This window comes from Temnothorax nylanderi, unplaced genomic scaffold, assembly GCF_030848795.1.
Source record: "Temnothorax nylanderi isolate EJ_2023f unplaced genomic scaffold, tnyl_v1.0 TNYL_tig0160_pilon, whole genome shotgun sequence".
NCBI lineage: Eukaryota > Metazoa > Arthropoda > Insecta > Hymenoptera > Formicidae > Temnothorax > Temnothorax nylanderi.
The window spans coordinates 277582-304364 of record NW_027249222.1 but is presented as its reverse complement, the minus strand read 5'-3'; the positions used below and the strand labels follow the sequence as shown (position 1 = coordinate 304364).

Below are 26783 nucleotides of genomic sequence, written 5' to 3'. Positions count from 1 at the left end.
ATTTCTCTTATTTGCATTATGCTTAGTGTTTTAAATAAGAGTAATTGAATGCATTACAATTATTTTAAGAAAGTTTTAAATAGATATTTGGTAATGCAGAATGTTTCTACATTTTTATGTATTAAATTTTTTCTACTAAAACGTCAAATAAATTAAATGAGTTTGATTTAAATAGATAAATTCAAAAGAACACTTTTTATCACACCTCGCTAAAGAGAATTTTATTTTTTATATACAAGTATATTTCTCTCTAATAATCTTGCTTACGTTGATGGTTTTCTTATCGTGCCGCTTCTGCGCTTGATGCTGGTGATGACGAGGAGATCGGAAAACAAAAATAAAGCTCGTTCCTTCCGTGTGCCCTGATTCGACGCTATGGTGACCAGATCGTGTCGGACGAAAGCTCTATGGGAGAAAAAGCGGACAACGTGTCACACGATGAATTCGATGAATCTTTTTGTCGTGTCGTGGCCAGTTTCCGCTACAGCACGCATCATTATTGATAATCAATATTCCGATTCCGATGGCTAAATAAGTCCAGTGGAAAAACTATGTAACGCGTGCGGGACGATTGACACAGATTGAAAGGCATGTGAAGTGGGACGACACATTTCTGTCATGCAATGGTCGATAATTTATTGGAAAACGTTATTCACCACGAAACAGTCTAGGAATATGTATTTTCTTAATAATTTACGTTCCTAGTAGTCAATTCGAGCGGTTATTCTAAAATACAATTTATGTCACGATAAAGCATACAATAATTTTTTTGCGCATTCGTAATTATTCTGTAAATAATTTTTTTATTTATGCAAATATTATAATTTTGATATCATAGATAATGATATTGTGACAGAATGAACATCAAACAATCATAATTTATGTTATTATTATGACTTGACCTTATAAAAAAATTGTCTGATCATTATCATAGCTTGACCTTATAAAAAATTGTTTAGACGTTTATACCTGAGCATCTAGACACAAAGAAAATATGAATGACGAAGCACGACTTTGGAAACGCTGTGGTACGTAAATTTAGCGATTTATTTTACAATTTGTAGTTCTTATTTAATTATTCATTCTTTTGTTTTTTTTCGCTCTTCAGCGAAATTGAGTTTCGACATCCTTCGTCGGCGTCAAGGTGGGGAAATGATTGAGAATTATCCTTCCGTCGTGATAAATTATGCCGCACGTGCATCGATCATAAATCTAAGGATATTACGTATTGGAAAATGCTCGTAAATCGCGACCGCAACGTATCGATCGTAAATCTGAGACCAGCTGTCTTCAGGAAAACAAAGCCGAATCGAATTATTATCCGTGCTCCGCGGCTGACGTAAAAATTGTAAACGGATATCGGCTCGCAGTTATTATATTACCTGTCGTTCGTTACGATGCCGGCGAGACCTTCGACGAGGGCCTGGACCTCTCTCAGCGTGGTCTGCTGCTGTTCCCATTCGAGCGACTCCCTTTCCGTACAGTTGATCTTCACTACCAGCTCGTGTACTTCCTTCTGCGCGGCCTGCAGCAACTCGTGATCGGGATGCGTCGGATCCGTGTGTTTTAGCAGCCTCTGGATCAACAGTTCGTACCGCGGGATCTTCTGCACGGGTTTGATCAGTAGCTGGTCCAGACCCAGCTTGCCCTTGTGCTCGCGCTCCATTGTCTAATCATAACAAAGTGTGAACTATCCTCTATAGGAACCTTTTATAACTTACCTCGGATAAATTTACCGCGGATTTTGGTAAAATTAATTTCCGTACAAGAATTAGTTAGTTAAACGGTAATAATTACTATTATATAGTCATAACGATATCGAAATTTTGCTTAATAAGACATACAAAAAAGTTAGTTTTTAAATAAAATCGTAAACTGCTTTAAAGAAACTTTTTGAAAAAATATATGTAACGTATGTTACATAATGTTATAAGCTATCGCGAATCTAAGAGATAATAACTCACAATCAGTAATGATGATACACAATGATAATAATACGTTTAAGCGCGTTTCAGTGTTTAAAGCGGCTGATATACTTCGTATTTCTCGAGTAAATGCAAGTTGCTAAGTGCGTCGAAAATGCGCCCAGTCTCATGAGAATCTAAGCGGTAAGTAGGCGATGGTAATGCCGGCAATCAAGTAATAAGTTAATTATATCGATAAAATTGCGAAAGGTCAGGTTTGATCGTGACGCTTTAAGAAGTGACGTGGAATGAAAAAGTTTCGTATTTAATAATAACGTGTTGTAAAGAGAGAAAGATATATATATATATATATATATATATATATATATATAGAGTCGCAACGGGGATAGAATGTGCAGCGTACCTCGAGAAATCGTGCGAAGGCCGGCTTCGCTTGGCACGTTGTTTTTATCGCCTTCCTCGCAGACTTCCAATTGTCCAGAAACAGGGTGTATGTCTCCAGCACCACCGGCTTCGTGAACTATAAAGCGACACGAGCTCTTTATATCTTCACGTATCAGTGAAAACGTATGTTGTACACAAAACGCAATTCTTTAATAAAAACATTATTAAAAAAAATATTGAACTCATTATTTAAGTCTTTGTTAGTTAAGGATGGATTATGAAAATACTTGAATAAAGATATACCTGACAATAAAGGTCATCTAAATGAACTGATATTCTCAATATTCAATTTTTAATTAAATGCATTTTACTATTTCATCTAAATCTAAAATGCTTGAGTCAGATTATTTTGCAAAGTAAGTATTTTGCTAAAAGATTTAGTCTATAAAAATGTAAGTGTGGCATATTTCTAGTTTATTTTTAAATAATCAATATAAAAGCTTAAATCCGTTCCTGGTACGGCATTTTCAAATGCGGGGCACGCAAATTCGCGGATAATGAGAACTTGTTAAACTTTACCCTCTCTATTGAATAATAATAGGATAAATTTAGCGTTACGTGAAGTCGCGACGCTGTCAAAATTTATTCTGTTTGTAATATCAGTCGCGCACCAAATTCCAATACGCCAGAATTAATTCGCGGCTGACAAAGCCGAAGCGCGGGAATGAATTTAGTCTCACGTTGTATCCTTACATTTTAGAGAAAATCCTGAAATATCACGGCATCGCGAAACGACCGCTGTAAATTTATTCGTTACATTACATGATGCGCGGGGAAAAATGCGAAACGCAAATAAATGTGTTTTCAAAGATAAAAGTATTCCGTGTTTATGTAAGGGGTGGTATATATGGTCGCGACGTTGGTCGATTTATTAACGTAGACTGCATAGAAGAACGAGCCACGAATTAACTGTATGGCGTCTGTCGATTTTGTTGGCGCGGGAATCTTAATGGCAAAGGAAAACGGATACTGTTGCACGTGTAATTTATTACGTGTCCGCGGCCGGAGATATTTGCGCACCTAGTAACAATGTAAACTCACCACATCGAGGAAGACGTCGCCGATCGTCTGCCTGAGTTCCCAGGTGTCCAGTCGCCTACGCAACTCCTCCAAGAATACCTCGTGATGACTGAGAAGCGCAGGGATCTGAAATGCACGAGTATTTCCTTTCGACAACTTTATCTTTGATTGATCGACGCACAATCAAATATAATACTTTACATGGGGGATTACATCGGAAATCTAAGAATTCGAATAAAACGCGAGGTACCAAGTCTAACAGGTGGAAGACTTGGTTATGTAACTGTTGTGTCTGAGTTAATATATTTTTAACATTTTTTTTATGTCTGATTATTATATATTTTTCGCTAAAAAAGAGAGAGATATATATATGATTTATATTAAAACATAAAAAACAAATAAAAAACAGCTATAATCTCATTGTCAGCTCTATTTTATGCTGCTATTAAACTTCATAAAATTCTGTTAAAATTTTTTTTATTTTCAATAAAACTATCACATAATATAATAAATGCATTCTTTAAATCCTAATTATTGTTTTAATGCCTACACATTTAACAATTATTTAACGCCTACACATATACTAGTATTATATAAATGTCATTAATATTCAATGAATTAAATATTATTCCAATTAAATGTCATTTATAATGAACTATTAATGATCTCGGCTACACTTTTCGAAATAATTCATTAATAATTAATATATAGCAATATGCTAATTGATCACGGTTCTGGACAAATTGTAAAGAATTGAACGGAACATTTCGCAGTCGATGGTGTTCGCCCATTTGAGCGGGATCGATCAACTTCGCGGTTAGATCTTGATCTTAAATCTTCGGTCGGTCGGAAGATCGTAAAGCCCTCCTCCGCCTATATACAACTCGACGCGGCATTTATAAAATATAACCCCGCGAAGAGAGAGGAGTTCCTCGGTTCCGTGAAACTTCCCGGATGTTGAATTACAGCCCGCCGATGAGGCATGGATTTATGCGCGTGGAATAAGTGCGACGTACACGCTTTTGACGACGAAAATACGAAAATAGTTCCGCTTATACACCTATGTCACACCTACCTGATAAAATATCTCATCGACTGTTGCAGCATCCACCAGACCGGCATTTTCGGGGCTCTTCAGGGGCTGTAGGTATTTCTGAAACGCATATCAGAGACATTGTGTTCATAATACTTTTATGTGGTAACAATCTTTTAGCTATTAAATTCTTTATAACGACAGCTAAAAATCTATAGAGAGAGAGAGAGAGAGAAAGAATCCGTTGTTATGTCTTTCGCAATCAGTAGCATTGTTGTTTTTAAATGAGCAAAGAAATTTGTGTATTAAATTGTCTGCAATCATTCGCGCAAGCGGAATAGAATTCCCCATAATAATTTTCATCTAGCTTTACCTATTACTTGAGCTTAAGAAGATCTACATTATATCACAAAGTGCTTGCACGCGTATTCTCTCGCCGGACCTTCAGATTCAATTCCGCGTCCTTCGAGTCGGAGAAAACAGCGCGAGCTTTAAACATTTCAATGCCACGAGTCGAGAAATGAATTCAATTCAATTAACGCCAACGCCGCGTTGATACCGTAATCGACTGGAGCAAAAAATATACCTCGCGGTTTATTTGTACGCTCCTGGATAGTTTTCTTCCTATTATTTTTCTAGGTCACATTGGCAACGTGAAAAATGAGGAACCCCCTTCATCGTCGGTCCCAAGGACGCCGTTAAATAATCAGCAAACATGCCGACAACGGTTCCCGTTGTGCGGCACAGCCGCGTTGTTTATAAAATATGACAATCAAGCCGGCCGTACGCGCCGTTACGGTGACGCTTAAATTCCGCGGGCGTAACGCGCTGGTTAAAAATCGCCTCTCGGCCGAAACTTCGAAGAAAAACCAGCACGCCCTATTTTGGAAGTGTAAACAATAAAACGCGTCCTGAGTTTAATATTATGTATTCGAATGTGACCAGATGACCAAGTGGGATGATAGCAATCTAACATTATTAATATACATCTCATCATGTTTAAGAATGTTCCTGTAATATAATTTCATTAAATTTGATCCCTTATTAGAGAGAAAGTGATTTATTCGACATTATAATTGTTGCATATATTACCTACTCTTTAATTATAAAGATGCGGTAAAATTAAGAAAATTTCATTTTTTAATGAAGAAGCTATTACATTAATTAATATAAATTGGATTGATACAAAAATAACGGAAAAAATAAAGAAAATAACAAAGAATTTTAAAAAGTTTAAAAATCTTTAAAATATGATAAACACGCAGCATATATACATATTTACTTACTTATTTATATCTTAAAAATATTGCGAAAAATGTTCTTTATGTCGTTAATTGTTTATGTTGAGAAGTAAGAATTTGAAAGGTTATGAATTGGTAACATTATCATTTTACAGCGATTACTGATAATAGGCAGCTCGAGAAGCATCCTCAAATAAATCGCCCGATAAAGTGGCATTAATTTTCCAACAGTATCGTTGCACGTATTGACGTAATTATTTGATTCAATAATTATACCGCGCTGCGAAATGGCAATGCAATTAGTGTGGCGTATAAATCGCGTAATTAGTTAAAACAAAGATCGGTCTCATCATCAGTTCCGCAGCCAATGTTCGTCCGGTTAGCTTTTATTAAAGCGCCGGGCTGTCTGCGCACAATTGTACAGGGCACGTTGCACGTTAATGTGACTTGCGTCTCACACGTGTTCGAAGATCCAGCGCATTTCCGGTCACGAGTGACTCATGCATGTGCTTGAAAAAGTTCCATACATTTCAACCAATTCAATAAAAAGAAGCAATAATTAGAAATTGCTTTTAATAAAAAGCTGTTACAACTTAAGCTTTTTGTACACTACATAGTAATATAAATAAAGAAATATACAAATGTTTACACATAAAAAATTTTTATATTAAAAATCGCAAGTATTCCTACTTTCTCTTTCATCTGAATGCAAATTGCAATTAATTTAGAAAAATCGTGAAATCTGTGAAGCTTTAATGATGAAGTATTTTTAATGCTAAAGTAATTTTTAATTCAGCGAATTTAAAATTAAGGAGAGGAGAGTAAAAGATGTTGCAAACAACGGCTGAACGCAAACTGGAGCTGTTTGTACGCGGAATATCCGTGTCGGAAATCGGATTTGGATGAGTAAACGAACACTATTATCATTTCGCGATAGCGAGGCGATACCTTGACATTTGACATACGTATTTACAAAGTTACCTTGTACAAATCATTGTGCAATCAATTTCGCGGAAGCACCCTTCAGCGGATATTAGATGCATTGTGCCATTAAACAAAATATTCAGGACGCGAGCGAGCGCTTGAAAATCAGATTACAAGTATAACGCGACCTTGCGTGGGGTGGGCCCGCCGCCTGTTGCATTTAATACGTCGTCCACTTCTGACGATTGCCTCTTGCGAATTTTCATTTTCCAACGTAAAAAATGTACGATGTTCTCCACTTATTGACACATTGACATTTATAGCTACATGCAAGTTATTAGTTTTGCGACTGCATCGAATTAAATTATAGTTACATCCTTTTACAGGATTCTGTAAAACAGCGGTACATCATAAAATTTTCTCGTAAAAATGTCACATCAGATTGAAATTATATTACATCCTTACATTAATTAATGATGTTGATCAAAAATAAACACATATGTCTCTATACATAAATTTTCCCTTTCCTTAATAAATTATAAATTCGTTTCACTACAAAAAGCCTGAAACACGTTGATTTAAACAAGGACTTTTATTATCATAATCACTATTATAATATAAAATTCATTATTATAGTAGCGCTAATTTTTAACAGCGATTTTTCAGCCTTGAAAATGAGGACAACGATATACGTGTTTAATCGCGAATGCGTATTCTCTTGTAACATTATGCAAGCGCACAAATCGACTGATTCCCGTAACTATTCGGCACGGCCTGGTATTCAAACCTATTTCCGGTGTTTAACGAAAAGCGATTATGAAGTCAGGAGTGGAAATTTAATGAAAACAAGAAATCGGAGACGGCGTACTTGGATCGAACGAGCAACAGCTCGCTGGAGCGAAAGTGTTGTTCAATCGGAGCGAATAAACGAGCGGGGGTGTTTGTTTACAAGATGCAAGGACGAATCGCAGTTCCGACGTACGTCGATGCAACGCCGTTTCCTTGGACGTCGCGACTCGAGACTCGAGACTCGAGAGATCGATCGACGTGATCCTCCTGATCACCCTAGTCCGGAATATTTCTTTCGAAAAAAAATTTCATTTGTCTATATATATTTAGTCTTTTCTTTCTTATTGTACAGTAAAAGTTTTAGAAGCTGAGAAAGCTCTTCGTGATTATACGCTCATTAATCTTAGAGATTTAAAGAATATTAAAAAATATATATATTGTACTATATTCCAGAGAAAACTAAATCAAATTCTAAGAAGAAACGTCCGGCTAATCGACAAAAATGTGCTGCATGACAGAAGGAATTTTAGAATTTTTAAAGAATCGATCTCTTTTCGGATCTATTGATTCAATAAATGTACTTACATTGACTAGTATTTGTAGCGCCTCTACATAGGAGCGTTCCGTATCGTAAAGCTCCACAACCACGTGAGTCCTCGTATCCTGCAATGCAGAAAAGACAATCAGAAAAGATGAGTATTCATTGAGCGGCATTATGAGGAAAGGAAACGTTTGACCGAGATGGAGAAAGGGAGGGAGCTTAGGCGACCGAGCACAGCTGTCACAGCTCGATTATTGCATCGTCTCGTGATGAAGATCGCACGTGTGCTTATGAAAGATGTACACGTGCGATGCTTCACGTGCGTATGTATAATACGAAGCGTTTGATTATATGGTCGTTATGCAACATGGACGACGAGCTGCAAGATGTTGAGACGTGTATCGACATTGTGATGCACGCCGGCATCAAGATTCTGTTGAAGTAAAATCCTTCACTTTTTCTAAAGGATTTTTTATCTTCAAAATTATTAGATCTCCTCATTTTTTATATTTAATTTTTCCCTGTGTTTTTTATCTCACTTTCTTGATTTGCAAATAAAGATATATATTATAAATATTTTTATCATATATATATATTTTTTTTCCCACTAAAACACGTTGCGTAATTCTGAATAAAAAGAAAAGAACTAAATAATAAATAAGAAGAGATCTGACCTATCTGACTTTTGCGACACTTATGATTATTTTAGTACTTTTGCAAAAGTTTACCCAACGCTTACTTAAAGTGCTCAGAAAGCTTTTTCATTCAGAATTAACCGTGCCTAGTCTATAAACATCAAAAACAAGAACTACCCACGCGCTCGGAGGTGACGTGCTCGTTATTCTCGCTGTCCACCGATGACGTACTGACGAGCTTGCGATCAGCGTCCATTGTCATCCACGTAGGCCACCTGTACTGAGATTTCGTCAGCATTGATGCCCTCCAATCGCATAGTAATCCGAGCGATCGCGCGGAAAGTGCGTAGTTTCGCAATCTCCCGAAACCGATGCACTGTGAGAAGCGCGCGCGTCCGACTGTAGAGTATGCACTCGCGTCTCGCGCGTTTCCGGTCTCTCACTTTAATCTATTCCGCTTGGCGGAAACGAGGTGAAACCAAAGTGGAGCTCTTAAGCTTCCGTACGTAAAAGCTGCTCTCAAACGTTTTATTCTTGGACTCTTCCCATGAGCTTCAAGTCGATCGCGCCCAAATACTTCACGACTCGGTAAACTACATCGATAAAGCAGCAATTAGTATCGATACAGGAACAATTTGTATTTTGCTTTTGAATTTTATGATTCTCGTAAATTTTATACAAAATATAACTTTTACTCCGTATTTCATTAGCATACATCTTTAATTTAAATTGTTAATGTAATCTCCCAGAAAACTATTGTTATAAAAAAATATGTCTTTACTCCAAACAAATATCGATCATCGCGAGTAACTAACATTGCAAGTTTATATAAGCCGCATATATATATTTGTGTTCCTTCAATCTTTATATTTCTACTTCTTCATTTTCAGCATAAAACTTCCGAGGTAATTAATAACTTCCATCCACACAAAAGTTTCCAAGAAACCAATGCAAATATTCAAATAAAAACAGACTTATTCATGTTCTCAATCTGTATATCGATCACCACGATACTCTTTGAAAAATTCTTTCTCGAGTATCATTCTTTCCTTTTTAATACAACAATTCTGAAGTACATGATTTTCGCGAGATTTCTAACAGTGTCTATTTCCAGGAAAAACTAATATTAAAGGAGAAAACAATATACACTTTGAATTTCAGCATTGATCACCGCGAACGATCGGTAAAGCGTAAGTTGCGCAAGTTCCGGCTCGAAGTAAATGATGGAAAAGAGAGCTGACTGTCGATCGACGCTCGTGCGTCGTATCTGAAACCGGCGCGCGTGTCAGAGAGAAAAAAAAGAGCCGTGTCTCTCGGCGTGTCTGCGCTCCTACTCACGACACGCTCGTGGACAGCGCCTCTTTAAAAGCTCGTGGGAATTTGCATGCGGAGCTTTCGCGCCTCTGGACGATCGCGCGTCGAACGCGTCTCGAACGCGTCGTGTATACGAACGAACCGACCAGTCGCCTGTTATATTTAGCAACCGTGACTAAAGACCCCCCGCTTCGTCCCGTGAGCTTGCAAGCTCATCCGCGGCGCTCTTTCTGTCCCTCTCCCTTTTTTTCACGCTCCATCAGTCTTTCTTCGTTCCATGGAGTCGCGCCCGGTTACGGAATCGATAGTGATCCCTTGATCCCGTTGTACGAGTATAATGATCCGTTGTGCGATCGCTTAATTACGCGAGTTCCCTTCGCTAATTAGTCGCGGAGTTATATCACAAACGTTTCGGCGTCTATCCACCGTGTATCTAAGTAGCCTTCACCTTGGTATCACGGAGAAAGTGTGTAACTCAAGATTTTTCAAACAGAAAAACTACATACGAGCTCTCTGCGGGATATATGCTTCTTCTTCTGCATATAATTTATGGTATTTGTTAAAATTTAAAATAAAAAAATGTTTTGCGCGTTCATATATTCCATCCATAAAGAAAACAAATCTATATTCTATATATTCTATATATATATATAAGTACCGTCGTCTGTATGTATGTATGTCTGACCGCGAACTACTCATTCGTTAGTGGACCGAATTTTTACCAAAAGTATATGAAATAGGGGTAGAATTTCCCGGGGAGTGCCATAAAGTGTATAGTTTTTCGTTACCGATTTTCTGGAAACCGGTTTTTTTTATTTTTCCAATTTTTCGGGAAATAATTAACCGAATCTCAAATAATTGTATATGAAGTAGAGGTAGAATTTTCCGGGGAGTGCGGGGAGAAGGAAAAAGAAGAAGCAACTTTTCATCGCCGCGAATAAAAGCGTCCACCCGTTTAGTGATTCGGGGATGGTATAATTTAGGCAATCCGGGGACTGCCACAAAGTGTATAATTTTTCGTTACCGATTTTTTGGAAACCGGTTCCGAAATTTTTTCAATTTTTCAATAATTGACCGAATCTTAAAGAATCATATATGAAATAGGGGTAGAAAGAACTAAAGAATGTAATAGAATTAGAAAAATTGCTAATAGTAAAGGGGTTTCCGATTTCTGTAAAAAAAAATGTACGTGATTGCTCCAATTTCCGCAAACTTTGAGATATTAAGCTGAATTTTTTTTTATGGATAATTTTTATGGATAATTTTTTGTTACCGATTTTTTGGAAACCGGTTTGGAAATTATTCAAATTTCGAGAAATAATAAGTATTAATTGACCGATTTTCTTGAAAACAGTGCCAAAAGTCTTTTAATTTTTGAAGGATAAGTTTTATTTTTTATTATAATGGATAATTTTTTATTAATGGATCAATTTTCTTGAAACCAGTGCCAAAATTTTTCTAATTTTTTGTTGATGATCTTGATAAAACTGGTACCAAAAGATTACTAATTTTAAGGGGATGGCTACTATGGGGTTGAAAATTGAAGGTTTCATGGGGTTCTATTGGTGCTCCTAATTAATGAGTGAGTTTGGGGAGAGGGAAATAGATTTTAGGCCCGCGCAAAGCGCGGGCGAAAAATATAGTTATCTAATAACGCGTTGACAGTCGCAATTGACTTTCTTACGTGACTGTAATTCTATTATGTAAACTGATAGTCTATTACGCAAGCACTTAGTTTTATACTATTATGCTTACGCAAGACAAATACGCCAGATAAAATTTTGTTAATCAATTTTTTCGTGACAATTACACGCTATAATATTTGAAAGATTACAGTTTCGCGAAGTTATGCTTTCTAGTTAGAATAAAATATGTGCTTAATATACCATTGATAATCATTATTAAAGGGATAAATTATGGGCCATCTGTTTGTCTCGTTATTACGAGAAAGATTGATCAACAACACGTAACTTTGATAAACAACACGTAACTTTAAATAGATTTAAGAGATAGATCCATGCGATGGGGCGGAATTCGTTGTGATTCATTTGCGAAGTCTCGAGTTGATTCGACAAGGTCAGGAAGAGATATTCGCGCGGCGTAGACGTGATATCGAGAAGAGGAAACGCACATTTCCTGATACTGGAACGTGTTGAAGAAGAGAAATCATGACATTCCTGATCCTGACATTCAGACGTGTCGTTTTAGCGATTCTTCGATTTGACTTGCGCGACGAATTCTAATTTACTTTCAAAGAAATGTACATCACACTGGAGCAGCACGAGAAATCTTGATGCAAACACAAAAAATAAGAGGAAAATGTCTTAAAATACGCGAAAGATTAAATTAAGTCTTGCCCGACAAAGGACCAGAGCTGGATTTTCAAGCGTAGCTTTCCAGTGGCACAAAGTGATCGACATTATTCGATTAGCTCGTAGAAACGCGCACGGAATAATTAAGAGTTTCTCTCAGCCATGCTCAACAACTGCAGAGAAAAATCATTATGTTGCACTGAATCTTTTCACGATAATAACATATTTTAATAACAATATTTTCTAGAATTACATATTATTTTTTTATAAGCATTAAATTTAATATTAAATAATAATAAAAAGAAGTGTTAACCATTTTTTTGGTAGAAAAGAATATAAAAATTTAGAATCAAGTTAAGACGCGAGTGTAATTATGTTATAAGTTATAATAAAAATTTAGAAAGTGTAACGAATTAAATTTTAATGAAGTGAAAATGCATGCCTTATTCTGTTTTTTAAATTATAATTAGACTTTATTGCAGTAAATATAATAATTGTATCTAATATCGCGAAAAGAGAATATATGTTTCAAGTTAAAGAAATTTGAAGAAAGATAAAAAAATTGTATAATAGGACAATCGATCGCGCAATATAGCGAAGCATATTAAACGTGTCGTTAAGAACCTGCCGCGCGCGCGCGCGGCCGTGTTTAAACGTTGAAGAGAGTTGAAAACGTTCGTGTACTTACAAGTACTTGTCCATACCCCTTCGCGTCACCCTAAAGTGCAACGCGATCGCAAGTAAACACTTTCAACGTGAGTTTGCACATCGACGAGGCTCGAATGAAATTACAACCTGTTACACACGACGGAGGCGTCGCGTCGCGCCTGTAATTGCCCGGTCGCCCGCGCTACTTCAATTCTCGTCGAGAGAGAGAGAGAGAGAGAGAGAGAGAGAGAGAGAGAGAGAGAGAGAGAGAGAGAGAGAGAGAGGGGGGGGGGGGGGAGGGAGGGAGGGAGAGGAAATGAAAAAGGAGCGTAAATCGAAGCGGAGCGATAGATCTTGTTTAACAGTCGCATCTCATGTATACACAACTCGCTACGGTTATTTCAACCTAACGAAACAAACGGATGGCACGGGATGATATAACGCCGCACAAGCAAATCGAGAGATGATATAACCCAAGGCGATTACACCGATCGAGGATCTATTCGAACGAGGTAATCGTCGCTTCTGTTCTCGAGTAACAATAGACGCATTGTCGGATTCTAACAAACGCGCGAGATTTGCTTTATTTCCTCTTCCCGCGCCGAATTCTTCCTCGCATATATAAAATGCCGGTAGCTTTGCGATCCGCCGATATTTCCAGAGCGCTCTTATTTACGAAAGGATTGATTACTTAATGCGAGAAGAGTATTATTTAACTTGAATTTGTGCTCCAATGCCCTACTGCTCCATTGCGTAACGTTATAGCAAGCTGCACCTGACAGACCTGTTGTTTTATCGTCGAAAATAAACTCCGTTATATCGTCACGGTATATCTATTAATTTATCCCAAATTTTCCAAGTTTGTGAGTAAAAATTCGGATTGGATGTATTGATCGATTAGGGAGGGAATTAAAATTTATTTATATTTAAAGAAACTCCAGTTTAACAGGAATGTTTTGGTGCGACATTTATTTCGCGCGGCATTTATTTTGCACAACGTGATGGGATTACAGCGGCGAATAGCATTTCCATCGAATTGAATGTCAATCGCATTCAATTCGATGGAAATGCTATTCGCCGCTGTAATCCCATGACGTTGCGCAAAATAAATGCCGCGCGAAATAAATGTCGCACCAAAACATTCCTGTTAAACTGGAGTTTCTTTAAATATAAATAAATTTTAATTCCCTCCCTAATCGATCAATACATCCAATCCGAATTTTTACTCACGAACTTGGAAAATTTGGGATCAACATCGAGAGATTGCTCTCCGGTGGGAACAAAGTGTTTTGACAAGACACTCGCGATGATCGGTTCCGTGCTATCTAGCTGCTAGCTACCTGTCGCGGTATCACATCGTATAGATTATTATTATCGATTTATCGAGATTTGTTATCGAGAAAAGAAAAAAAAGTCTAGAAACCATTCTGCGAGAATGAATATTGCAATACTTTCTTACGCGCACGTTCGATTTGCCGAGCACGATAGCGAGAGTGATCGCGGCGAGGCGGTGAGATTTTTCCCGCGTGTGCTGTTCCGCCGCGGCTTTCCCGCCGACGAGCAACAGTTAGACGCGGCGTTACGCCTGAAACTGGCGACCCGTCGCACAGCTACCAGGAAGCTGATCGATGCTCAAGAGAATAACGGCGGTGGAGAGGACGGAAGCCGGGCGTCAGGACGCCGGCGCGTACTTTTCACGTGGATTACACGCGCTCCGCTCCGTATCCTGACACTACATCACCGCCACCAACGTCCTTCCCCTCCCACAACCTTGTCCTACGAGGAGACGAGGCCCGACCTTGCGTCGGGGCGTCGGGTTAACCCTTTCGAACCTCGTTACTGTGCAACAGGTCCTTAATGCCGCGCCGGATAGATTTGGGCGGAGATCGATGATAAACCGTTCCGAAATTAATTTTCGTTTCCTATTAAATTATTGCGTGCAACGGAGTGATTAGACAGGCAAGACACTGATGAGTCGCCCCTATTTAAATCCCACTTGAATATATTTAATATTTAATCTCAATTACGTATAAATACGTCGAAGCGGCCACGATGCAATACAGCCTGATTTGCTCTATTACCGCGTCGCGTTTTACGGTTACTTATTATCTATTAATTATTCAATTAGAATTCTTTTATCGGTATCGGAATCAGGATTAAGAGATTCCGTTTTACGATCCGCAAAACGCGTTTCTGCGCCGTGAAAAATGTGAGAGAATTTCGCCTGACAGCGTGAAACTTCCTTTTGAAGTCTATGATGTATAATTGAGACGAGATATAAATAAAATCCATGATTTGCTTGGTTTATTCATCTTTCAGGTAAATTGTAAATTGTAAATAGAATTGCGGTTACTCTGTAAATTTAATTAAAGAAACGGCGAACACTAAATATCGCAAAATTATCGAGAATATATGCGCATTTTGCACCGCGCTTGAATTTAAAGCTCAACTTAACGAATCACTTAACGTCGCGAACGATCGTCGGTCGCATTTAAATTTAAGTCGCACGTTTACCGGCAAACGCGTTACGATTTTACGACGATGTTCGACCGGGACTACGGGCTCTCGAGTCGTTCGCGCGTAACCGTACATTTTGTTCTTTCAAATAACAGATCTAATTCATAGCCGAGCGGCATTCTGGCCCGTAAACTCGCTCCGAGGCACGCTCGCTCGCACGCTCGCGACCGCGAGCACGTACCCGCGCGACGATGCCTGGACTCACGCCCGAATAAACTCGTCCACGTGAGGATTCCGTTAAAGAAGTTGAACGTACGATTTATGCAAGCCGAGCGTGTGAGAACAATGACCGGCTGGCTCTATACGCCGTTTCACGGAGACGCGCGGCTTTTGTGTTTACCGGTGGCGGACGGGCGGGAGGAATCGATAAGCCCGCGAAGCGAATTCGAATACATCGTCACAATAAACAGACGTCTGTTAAAGCGGCGCGCGGCGCTTCCTTCTTATTCCACAACAAGGATTAATTTCCGCCATCCGCGCTCGTTCTCCGGAAGCGGCACAACCGTTGCTGCTGAGAATACGTCGATGATGCATTCCGATGGGAATCATATGAACCAGGAAGAAAGAAGACCTTCTCAATGCAGATTATTCTTCGGAATCTTTTTTGATCCCAGCGGTCATGAAATAATTCTGTTAAGTTATTAAGTGAAATAGTAAAGATCAGAGCTCTGAATAAACATTCGTGAAAACCTCCGCTTTTTATCAAATGTCACATAAACCTCATTAAAACAAATCTCACAATCAGTATTTTATGTTGTTAAAAGGTCATTACGATTTTGGTACAATTTGTTTAAAAAATTTTTCATTTTTTACCTTTCGCTCTTGCGGCAGAATTATGTAAACCGTGTTCGCAAAATTGGATATTGAATTCCCATATTAACATATATAGGTACACTAGCTGGTTACCCGGGCTTCGCCCCGGAGGACATATGTAATAAGACACGCAAATAGTCTCTCTCTCTCTCTCTCTCTCTCTCTCTCTCTCTCTCTCTCTCTCTCTCTCTCTCTCTCTCTCTCTCTCTCTCTCTCTCTCTCTCTCTCTCTCTCTCTCTCTCTCTCTCTCTCTCTCTCTCTCTCTCTCTCTCCCCCTCTACCCCTACTTCATGTATAATTCTTTGAAATTCAATGAATTATTTCCCAAAAAATTGTAAAAATTATAAAAACCGGTTTCCAAAAGATCAGTAACAAAAACTATACACATCATGGCGCTCCCCGGAAAATTCTACCCCTACTTCATATACAATTCTTTAAGATTCGGTCAATTAATTCCCGAAAAATTGAAAAAATTTCGGTACCGGCTTCCAAAAAGATCGGTAACGAAAAATTATACACTTTATAGCACTCCCCAGAAAATTCTACCCCTGTTTAATCTATAATTCTTTGAGATTCGGTCAATTATTTCCCGAAAACTTAGAAAAATTAGAAAAACCGGTTTCCAGAAAATCGATAACAAAAAACTATACACATAGTGGCACTCTCCGGAAAATTCTACCCCTATTTCATATACTTTTGGTAAAAATTCGGTTCAGGGGTTTGAGATTCGGTCAATTATTTCTCGAAAAATTAGAAAAATTAAAAAAACCAGTTTCCAAAAAGATCAGTAACAAAAACTATACACATCATGGCGCTCCCCGGAAAATTCTACCCCTATTTCATATACTTTTGGTGAAAATTCGATTCAGGGGTTTGGGCTGGGCGTTGATGAGTGAGTGAGTGAGTGAGTCAGTCAGTCAGTCAGGACATCTTCCTTTATATATATAGATATTGTTGAATTAGAAATAATTTGATAATTAAATCATGATAAAAGTACTAAAACAGAATGTAACATCCAGTACTTAATTAGCTTATTTTAGCTTCCTACGATTTCTCGGGAAACATTACAAAGGATTTACAATGATATAATAGTATATGAGTTACGAGAAGATAAAATAAAAAAATCGCAGCGATAATGTGGTATAGATCAAAGGTCGACGTGAGTGTCATCAAGATGGACGAAACGCCGACGATTTTTCTTAACGACGCACGGAATGCGCTCGTGATTGCGGTTTGGCACGCACCCTCTCTGGATTATTCTATCACATTTTTGTAACGTCCTGCAGCCTATATTTATTTCGACGATGCTTGTTTAGTCTGCGTCCAGGCTTGCGGCGGGCATCGAAACGCTGCTTTTCGGAGGCGCATTTAGCGAGTTTATCGCGCCGCTGCAAAATGCAACGCATTACACATTGTTCCCACCGTGTGCAAATCCTGTACGTGAATTATTGGCCCGTGAATTCGTATGGAGATTTTTTTTTATTATGTAATTATTCACGTAAATAATTGAGTACTTTTACATAGAAGGAAATATTGATCAAATATTTTTCGCAGTTCAAGTCCAGAAATGTACCGTTCATTTGCGAATCGCCAGAAATTTGATTTCACTTTCTATCAAAAATTTAATTATAATAATTATTTCAAAAAGTATTATTGTATGTATTGTATGTATTGTATAACACCGTAAAAAGAAAACCCGTGAAACACTCATTGATATAAATATTGTATAATATACGTATCAATGGTTTAGAATTGGTATAGGTATAAGTAATAGACGATTATTATACCGTATAGCAGTATACGTTAAGAAATTGTAATAAATATACATTTTTTAAACGTTTCTAATAAACCTAATTAATACTTACTGGTATAAATATGGTGTGATATACGTATCAATAATTTAGGATTGGCAAATAATTATATAATAAACGATTCTTATATTATATAGCAGTATACGTTAAGAAATTGTAATAAATATACATTTTTTAAACGTTTCTAATAAACCTAATTAATACTTACTGGTATAAAGTAAAGTAAAGTACATTCGTAAATTGCCAATATAATAAACAAATAAATACGTTAATAATCTTTGATACTTATATATAAGCATCTCAAATTTAAAATAATTTAAATTAAATTAAATTATTAAATTTATTGCGAAAAATATTACCGAATGTAGAATGTACTTTACTTTACTTTACTTTACTTTACTTTATACCAGTAAGTATTAATTAGGTTTATTAGAAACGTTTAAAAAATGTATATTTATTACAATTTCTTAACGTATACTGCTATCTATATATATAAGTACCGTCGTCTGTATGTATGTATGACCGAGAACTACTCATTCGTTAGTGGACCGAATTTTTACCAAAGGTACATGAAGTAGGGGTAGAATTTCCCGGGGAGTGCCATAAAGTGTATAGTTTTTCGTTACCGATTTTCTGGAAACCGGTTTTTTTAATTTTTCCAATTTTTCGGGAAATAATTGACCGAATCTTAAAGAATTATATACGAAGTAGGGGTAGAATTTCCCGGGGAATGCCATAAAGTGTATAGTTTTTCGTTACCGATCTTTTTGGAAACCGGTTTTTTTAATTTTTCCAATTTTTCGGGAAATAATTGACCGAATCTCAAAGAATTGTATATGAAGTAGGGGTAGAATTTTCCGGGGAATGCTATAAAGTGTATAGTTTTTTGTTACCGATAAATGTAATAAAATTAATAATAAATAAATCCTTTTCATAAAAATAAATATAAATTTCACAAATGATATCGTTCATAGGTTGATCAGTTTTAAATGAAATATATATAGATAAGATATGTAGGATAAGTTGCTACTTTCACATATTATATGTCAATTGATAAACCAGTCATTTCAATTCGTGACTGTCACGAGCGATTATATTTTGTGTGTCAAGAGTTAGCATACAGAAAAGATACAGTTTTTTATGCAATCGATCATTGCTTCCTCATAGCTTTTAAGTGTGCAAGTAGAAACTTGCACATTGCTTCCTCATATAGATCTATAGTTTCCTAGCTTTGAGGTCCACGCGCTAGCTTTGAGGCCCGCGCGAAGCGCCGGCCGAAACGCTAGTATAATATAAGAATCGTTTATTATATAATTATTTGCCAATCCTAAATTATTGATACGTATATTACACCATATTTATACCAGTAAGTATTAATTAGGTTTATTAGAAACGTTTAAAAAATGTATATTTATTACAATTTCTTAACGTATACTGCTATATGGTATAATAATCGTCTATTACTTATACCTATACCAATTCTAAACCATTGATACGTATATCATACCATATTTATATCAATGAGTGTTTCACGGATGGTAGCGCATCTTTCCGTGCTAGTTTGGAACGACGCCGCTAGGCAGCGCATAATGGTAAGACTAACTCGTAAGTAAATTTCAGTTGAGTGCTAATATAAGCAGGTCTCTGGCGAAGCAAAATCATGACATTCGCAAGATATGTATATTTTTCAAATATCGAGATGTACCTATATTTTACAGATATTTAAAAAATCTTTCAAACATGAAACACAATTATTACTGATTGTTAAGTGTATAAAAAACGTATCAAAACTCATAGAACATACGTATTACACACTACGTGTAAAAAACGCATTAGATATACGTGTATAATCGGTGGACATGTCCGCAACCTATCCCATTTAATATATGTATTTATGAACGTATTTATATGCGTATATGAATATACGCATATAAATACGTTTACAAATACGTTTGTAAAACGTTCATAAATACGTATATTAACCTTTAGAGGCCGGGAAAAGGACTTGAAGAGTTTTTTTTTTTTTTTTTTACTATTTTTCCCTTATTCAACACACAAATTTTGCCTGAAAACATCAAATAGTTTGTGTTTTTTGGGTGGTCGATATTTCGACCACCCCCGGCCCCTAAAGGTTAAATGGGATAGGTTGCGGACATGTCCACCGATTATACACGTATATCTAATGCGTTTTTTATACCGTATGGTATGTATGGTTCTATGAGTTTTTATACGTTTTTACACTAATCCGTGTTTCACGGGAATATTGCTTAAAGATACCTGTTCCCTTAATGCCGAAGTACAGGACAAAGTTCTGCAGTAAGAAGAAAAAGAAGAAGAAAGAGAAAAAAAGAAAAAAAATCTTATGTTATATCTGAAATATAAATAATATATTCTAACAGAGATAAAAATACTTAAAAAAGAGAAAAGCTTATGTATTTGATTTAGCAAATGGATATTAAAACATTCGTTTTCGGCATTTTTCCAGAACAATATGCGCGAAAGTGTTACCAATATAAAATATTGCGCAAACGTGCATGCAAACAAGTAGGTTTGTGCTCGTAGCGCGATAATAAAGTTACGCACGTTTATGGGTTGAGGCAGAGGCATGAACGCGCGCGCGAGACTCGAAAATGCATTTCTGTTTACTCACAACAGGCGGAGAGTGCCTTTGCGCACGATCTTAAGGTCGATTCGATCGAATTAAATATCGCGCAACAGCGAGTGCCCGCGCTTGCGAAACTACAGGCATCAGCCGGCCAAGTGGTTTATACCGTCGTGTAAGTTAAATATTTAAATATTTCCCAGTAACGTGCCCCACAGCGAATGGTGCAACTACTTCGTGCCCGCGCGCGCGCTGCACACACTCGTCGGTTTATTCATAGATTATCCGGCAACATCCTGGCCTGCCACGCGGCCCCGCGTGTAGATGCATCACGCCGCAGTTTCACGATCATTCTTCGATCCGATCGAAATGTCGCGAGGTATTGCGAAAGCAACGCGTTGCTGATTTATGGTGAATCTGTTTTGTGCGTGTCGAACAATCAATCTAAATAAAATTCTCTAATATCCATCACCTTTAACCTTTAGAGGCCGGGAAAAGGACTTGAAGAGTTTTTTTTTTTTTTTACTATTTTTCCCTTATTCAACACGCAAATTTTGCTTGAAAACATCAAATAGCTTGTGTTTTTTGGGTGGTCGATATTTCGACCACCCCCGGCCTCTAAAGGTTAAACTGAAAGCACACTCTTCTCAGTCGTAATCCTGAGAAGATTTATCATAAAATATTTAATAATAAAATAATATTGCACAAAAAGAACAAAATAATACACTGTCCAGAAATAATACAGTTTGCGTACATCTTTATACCAATATTTACAAAATTATTGAGAGATAAAGTAGATCTTACAGTGAACAGATATGTGTCAAATCTAAGTGCCGATATAAAGATATCAAATGTAGAAAACATTCTCGTATCGTTTCGATATTAAAAGTTTTCCTACCGACGAGTTTGTCCGAGTCTTGGAAATTGCTGCAACGATATATCGAACGTAAATGCGTTTAATATCGCGCGTGCACGAGATTCCTTTACGGTCTCCCCCGAGAGACTGATGTACTGATACAAGCGGTGAGTAATAAAAGTCGGTACCTACCGATACCACCTACGTGCCTAGTCGCGTCCGCACCTCTTAACAGTCAATGGAACCACGATTACGCTATTGTTCGAAAGTTTATGGCCGGCCGACGGGCCTTTCATTATTCTCCGGCGTGTATCTCTCGCCGCGCGCCGACGCGACGCGACGCGCTTTCTCGCGCGTCGAATTTCTGCCGTTCGGGGCCGCAGTTTCTCTAAACTTCCACCGATAATGCTGTCGATAAAGTAACGAATTTGTACTCCCGGTACCGTGCAGCCTCTACTCCATCACGTCTGGGAAAACTTGCTACTTCAAGAATACATACATCACCGGAATACCTACTTGGAGACGGCACGCTACTGCGCTTCGCAGTTTCAATATTAAATTAATGATTAAAGCGCATACGAGCGTATACGAGTACATCGAATGTTGATCGATATGACGTTTAAATAAAATAAACATTAAAATACAACATACTATGTATAAAATATTTATCCTTACTCGGGGGAACAAGAACAAAATAAAAAAAATATATATATATAAAATAAAAGCTGTACGCAACATACGTATATATGTAATGTATATATGCGTGTGTATAAATTTATACATAAAATTATTTAGAAATTTTTCACACAACAGAATTATATCTCTCGATAATTGTACCATAATCGTCTCGATAAGATCATTTCTTCAATGAAATTATTCATAAAGCTATATATTTTTACAATATAGAAAATAATTTACAAATTTATTATAAAATTTATAAGTTAAACGAATATTTTACTTTAAATTTCAATATACTGCTTCGTCATAATAATTATTGATCTGATAAGAATGCAAAAGTATGTATACGGAAATAAGAAAGAGACCGCGGATTTCGCATAATCGTGAAAATTGAAAGGGGTCTTACGAGGTATTCAACGACGAGCTTTCGTGAGCTTTACACGGCGGTAGGTGTTTAGTATTACGTCATTCTCCGCTCGTCGGGGGATTTCATGAATGGAACGCAAAATTCACGATGCCTGGGCGTAGTGACGTCAACGGTAAACATGACGTCGACGGAGGGTCTCTCGTATCCGCGGAAGAAATAGTTCACTGCTCTCTCTCTCTCTCTCTCACCGATGAAAACACGACTGCGCATAAATGTACGGATTGATACCTGCCGGGTCAGCGCGTATTTCCATCGCGTCGCGGATGTAAAAATATGGTCCTGACCAGAATATGTGCGCGAAACTCCGCACGTCGTGGGGTGATGACTATAACTGGCTAAAACTGGCGTACACAGAGATATCGCGCGGTAAATGCATTCCGCTTCGCGTCATAAACAATTCTGCTTTCTCTCAGCAGACACAACCTTGCTTTCTTTCCGTGACTAATTTCCGCTGTGTGCGCATCGTCGCAATACGATATAAATTCTTCGAAAATCCTCGTTAATCCTCGTTCGCGAATGCCATTCGTATTAAAATTAATCCGTGCCTCAAATCCCGGTGAAGAAATTCACGGAATATCTCCTCCGCTAAAAAGAAATGCATTCCTCGTTGTTGAATCGACATACAAGTCTATTTTTAATACGACACGTGAACAGAAATAATCTTAATGAAAATAACCTTTTCAACGTAGATCTGTAATTTTTTTTTTTATATAACTCGTATACGCGTTTCAGATGGAAATGAATTTAAATTGAATTATTTGCCATGTCCGTTTCGGATTGCCACACACGATTCTATTTCAGTTTCCTTATGTAAATATAGAAGTTCTCACGCGCTACGTCTAGCAAATAACATTGAAACGCTGAGATCAATTGAGCTTTATTGCTAATAGCTGCAAACGTTTTAACATTTCACGCTCAATATTCTACGATCACGAACAAATTGACTGCGGCGCGGCGTGAGGATCCGTCTGACTCCTAATCGGCGTGGAGAACGTGACTAAGTTATGGCGACATCTTTAAGTGATATATTTGCGGCTGCCAAGGACTTGTGGATAAAACGGGCCTATCGTTCCCGCGGTTCTTTGTTGTTCTTTCCAAACGGCAAACGTGGATAGAGGACGCGCGCATTGCATAAGCTCATCAGAATTGCGTAAGTTCTACCGCGGAATATATACGAGGGAATGGTGCGAACTTATAAAATCATCGAAAATGTCTGGAAATAATATAATTTTGGAAACTGTTATCCCTCGATGTCGCTTAAATTAAACTAATTCTTTATGAAACCAGATTTAATCTGACATAATTCGTAAATAGAATTACGTAGTAACTAGAATTACCTCGTAAAGTTAGAATTCAGTAGCGGATCGGGATATATTCCAACGTGGCCTTGTGTTCTCCGCGATGTTATTGCCGCAATATTTCTAGTTCAATTCCCAAATCGTGTCTCTGTATCGCCAAAAGTATTTTTGGAATATATATATTTTTTTACATAAAAAGAGAGGTATGCATATCAATTTAAATAAGCGTATATACCGCGCAAGGTCGCGGAGTTTGCGCCAAGATGATCGTGGCACGCGAATCATCGCATCGATGTTGAGGACCGGTCGGTCCCCAGGTACGCCTAACCCGCCAGGAATATCCGCGTACACGCCCCCGCCAGAATCGTATAGGGACTCTATACCAACGTCGAGTGCACTGGCCAAGGCACGGACTCATCCGAGAAATATGGCCGTATATTATTATTAGATTATGTTTTCGGCGCTGGAGTCGAACGGGCGCGCGAGCGCGCGGCCATTCGTTTCGCTCGGATTGCGGGATTTCGGTTTACCGGCGCTTTACCTCTCGTGGCCTCTCGGCCAGATGTTACAACGCTGATGCGCGAGCCAGAGATACAGGGAGATAAGCCGTGCGATCAGCGTCTTTGTACGATATTTAGGAAAGAAGCGAAATTCGAGGAAGAAGCGGAGTCAGAATTCTTTGGCTCGCATTCATGCCACGCATTTAGCGACGAAATGTGACCGTCTCATTCCGAGATTTATTCGTTTAACATGAAGAATTTGTCGGCGAGAACCAGTCAGTCATACTCATGGTTCAGCGTTGGATATAAATAAATTATTTCTCCCACAGAGAGGAGAGATGTTACAAGAATATTAAATGAGTGAATGACACACGATGTATTTTTTTATTGCAAACTAGCTTTTAAAAAAATAATTTAACAAATTTTACGGCTTTAGCATACTTTACAAAATAATTTAAAATAAATGACCGTTATTATTTTATAAACCTTGGTACAGATTTAGAATGCCAACATCAGTTTTTTTTTCTCTTTTTTTCTTTGTCGCGTATAATTAAAACATTTTCGTAATATAATGACATCGTGCGATGTGCAAGAAAAGATTTTCCGACAGAATCGCTCATTCATTAATCAAAAGGAGCGTGCATTGTGCATGCATCAAATGTCTCGATAACAAATGCGCTGCACGAATCGTGCGGATACTTTACGGCCCTCCCTCGCTCTTATCTCCATCGTATCGCGAAAAATGGGCGAAATGTAGCCGGGGCATTGTAACCGGCAATTTATATCGAAGCGAGATAATCTCTGACTTACGTTTCGATGCGCCGGTGCGCGAGCCACCCTCTCCGAGGACCCTCTCAGCAGCTCCGCGAGCAGCTCAGGACTCGGCCCCGGAAGTCCGTCAAGTTTAGTCGGGCTGGAGGTCGTCCGATGGTGGCAAGGCGTGGGCGGCTCGGAGCCGCTGTTGTTGCTGCTCGCGTTGTACGAGAGATTCGCGGAGATCTTTCTGCGAGGACGAAGACCTTCCTCGAGCGCGATATCGGTGGTGCGCGGTTTCGCCATCTCAGCCTCCAGCATCTGGCCGTAGGGCCCGCGAAGAGGCCTCTTGCTATACCTTGACGTTTGAAAAGAAGAGAATCTTTATGTTATTAATGTTTATAGATATCTATCAGTGGTAAATTAGGGATTAAAACAAAAATTTTAGCTTTCGATAAAATTAAAATTGTTGACGTTGTAGCTGTAAAAAAATGTAATTTACATCTTTAAAAAATAAGAAAGTTTTTTAATTGTTATATTTGTGTGCGTGCTTTTTGAAAATGCTTCTCTAACGTTTTTTAAAGCTTAAGAATATTGAAGCTTGACGATAAAATATGAAATTGATAAAATCTTGCGAGGAGAAACCGAACAAGCAATTAAAATGTAAAAATTTTTGCTTTACACATAAAACTTTGATTGTCTCATTAAGGTTATTATTAACGCAAAATTGAAAATGGAAAAGGAATACATTAAATCGTCGCGTCTCCATGTCAGGCGCACTTCCGTTCTATTTCGACGGGTCTGGATGTAGGTTCTCCGGTTACCTTCGAGGCGTGTGGCCCTCGCAGTCGGACAGGTCGCTAGGCGTCGCAGGTGGCTCGTCTCTCTCCTCGCTGCTCTGAGCCGACAGCTTGTTCCTGTCCGCGTCCAAGGGCTCTGGCCATTGAGTTATGTACACGCCCTTCCTCCTCTTGCTAGTGTCGCCCCGGTATCGTCTCGTCTTGCCGGATGGCGAGGATGCCTCCGAGAGCGTCTCGCTCGGCGCCTCGCTGCCCTCGCTCGCTTGACTCAGTCGCGGCTCCTCCGGGGGTGGTGTGATGATCACCTCGTGCGGCTCTATCCTGGTTTCTAAAAGCCATTTTTACGGTTCTGTCATTCTTGTCTGCCTATCGTATGTCAAAACAAATCAATATTGATTTATTTCTGGCAATCAATAATACGATCAGAGAAGAATCTATATGAAATTAACGAAACTGCAGCTTTGAACTTCAAACTTTCACAACGAGCAAAATATAGTTTATTAATATTTTATGAGAAATAAGACCGTTATGATACAATCAAATTATAATAAAACGACATTTATAATCCAAGCTTGGATCTTAGTAGCCTAATACTATTTCTGTGTGTATATTATACAGATATTTCCCAACTTATTGTTAGTAAATTGCGCGCTGATTCTTTGTCAGCCTTAAAACACAGTTATTGCTGGAACATTAAAATAACTGTGTTTTAAGTCCGACGAAGAATCGGCGTGCAGTTTACTAAGTTGAAAAATATGTGTATAATATACACGTAAAAATAGTACTAGACTGCTATGACCCAAGCTCGGGTCGTAAATGTAACATTTTCGGAACAAACTCAATCTATAGTTCCGAAGAAAATATATTTTCAAATTAGAGTAAAACGCCATTTATGATCCGAG

At 38.1% G+C, this 26783-nt stretch overlaps 1 protein-coding gene across 2 annotated transcripts in view; it reads right to left on the bottom strand.

Moving 5' to 3' along the window:
• The window catches only part of LOC139777746 (rho guanine nucleotide exchange factor 17), a 59851-nt gene that overhangs the window by 10013 nt on the left and 23055 nt on the right, over nucleotides 1-26783 (bottom strand). For both annotated transcript variants that reach the window (XM_071715347.1, XM_071715348.1), the window contains exons 7-14: nucleotides 25906-26209; nucleotides 25139-25439; nucleotides 7962-8039; nucleotides 4465-4542; nucleotides 3411-3515; nucleotides 2329-2445; nucleotides 1383-1669; nucleotides 268-405 (exon numbers count right to left, since the gene is read on the bottom strand). In XM_071715347.1, the coding sequence (XP_071571448.1) occupies nucleotides 268-405; nucleotides 1383-1669; nucleotides 2329-2445; nucleotides 3411-3515; nucleotides 4465-4542; nucleotides 7962-8039; nucleotides 25139-25439; nucleotides 25906-26209 (1408 nt within the window). The remainder of the gene's footprint in view (nucleotides 1-267; nucleotides 406-1382; nucleotides 1670-2328; nucleotides 2446-3410; nucleotides 3516-4464; nucleotides 4543-7961; nucleotides 8040-25138; nucleotides 25440-25905; nucleotides 26210-26783) is intronic.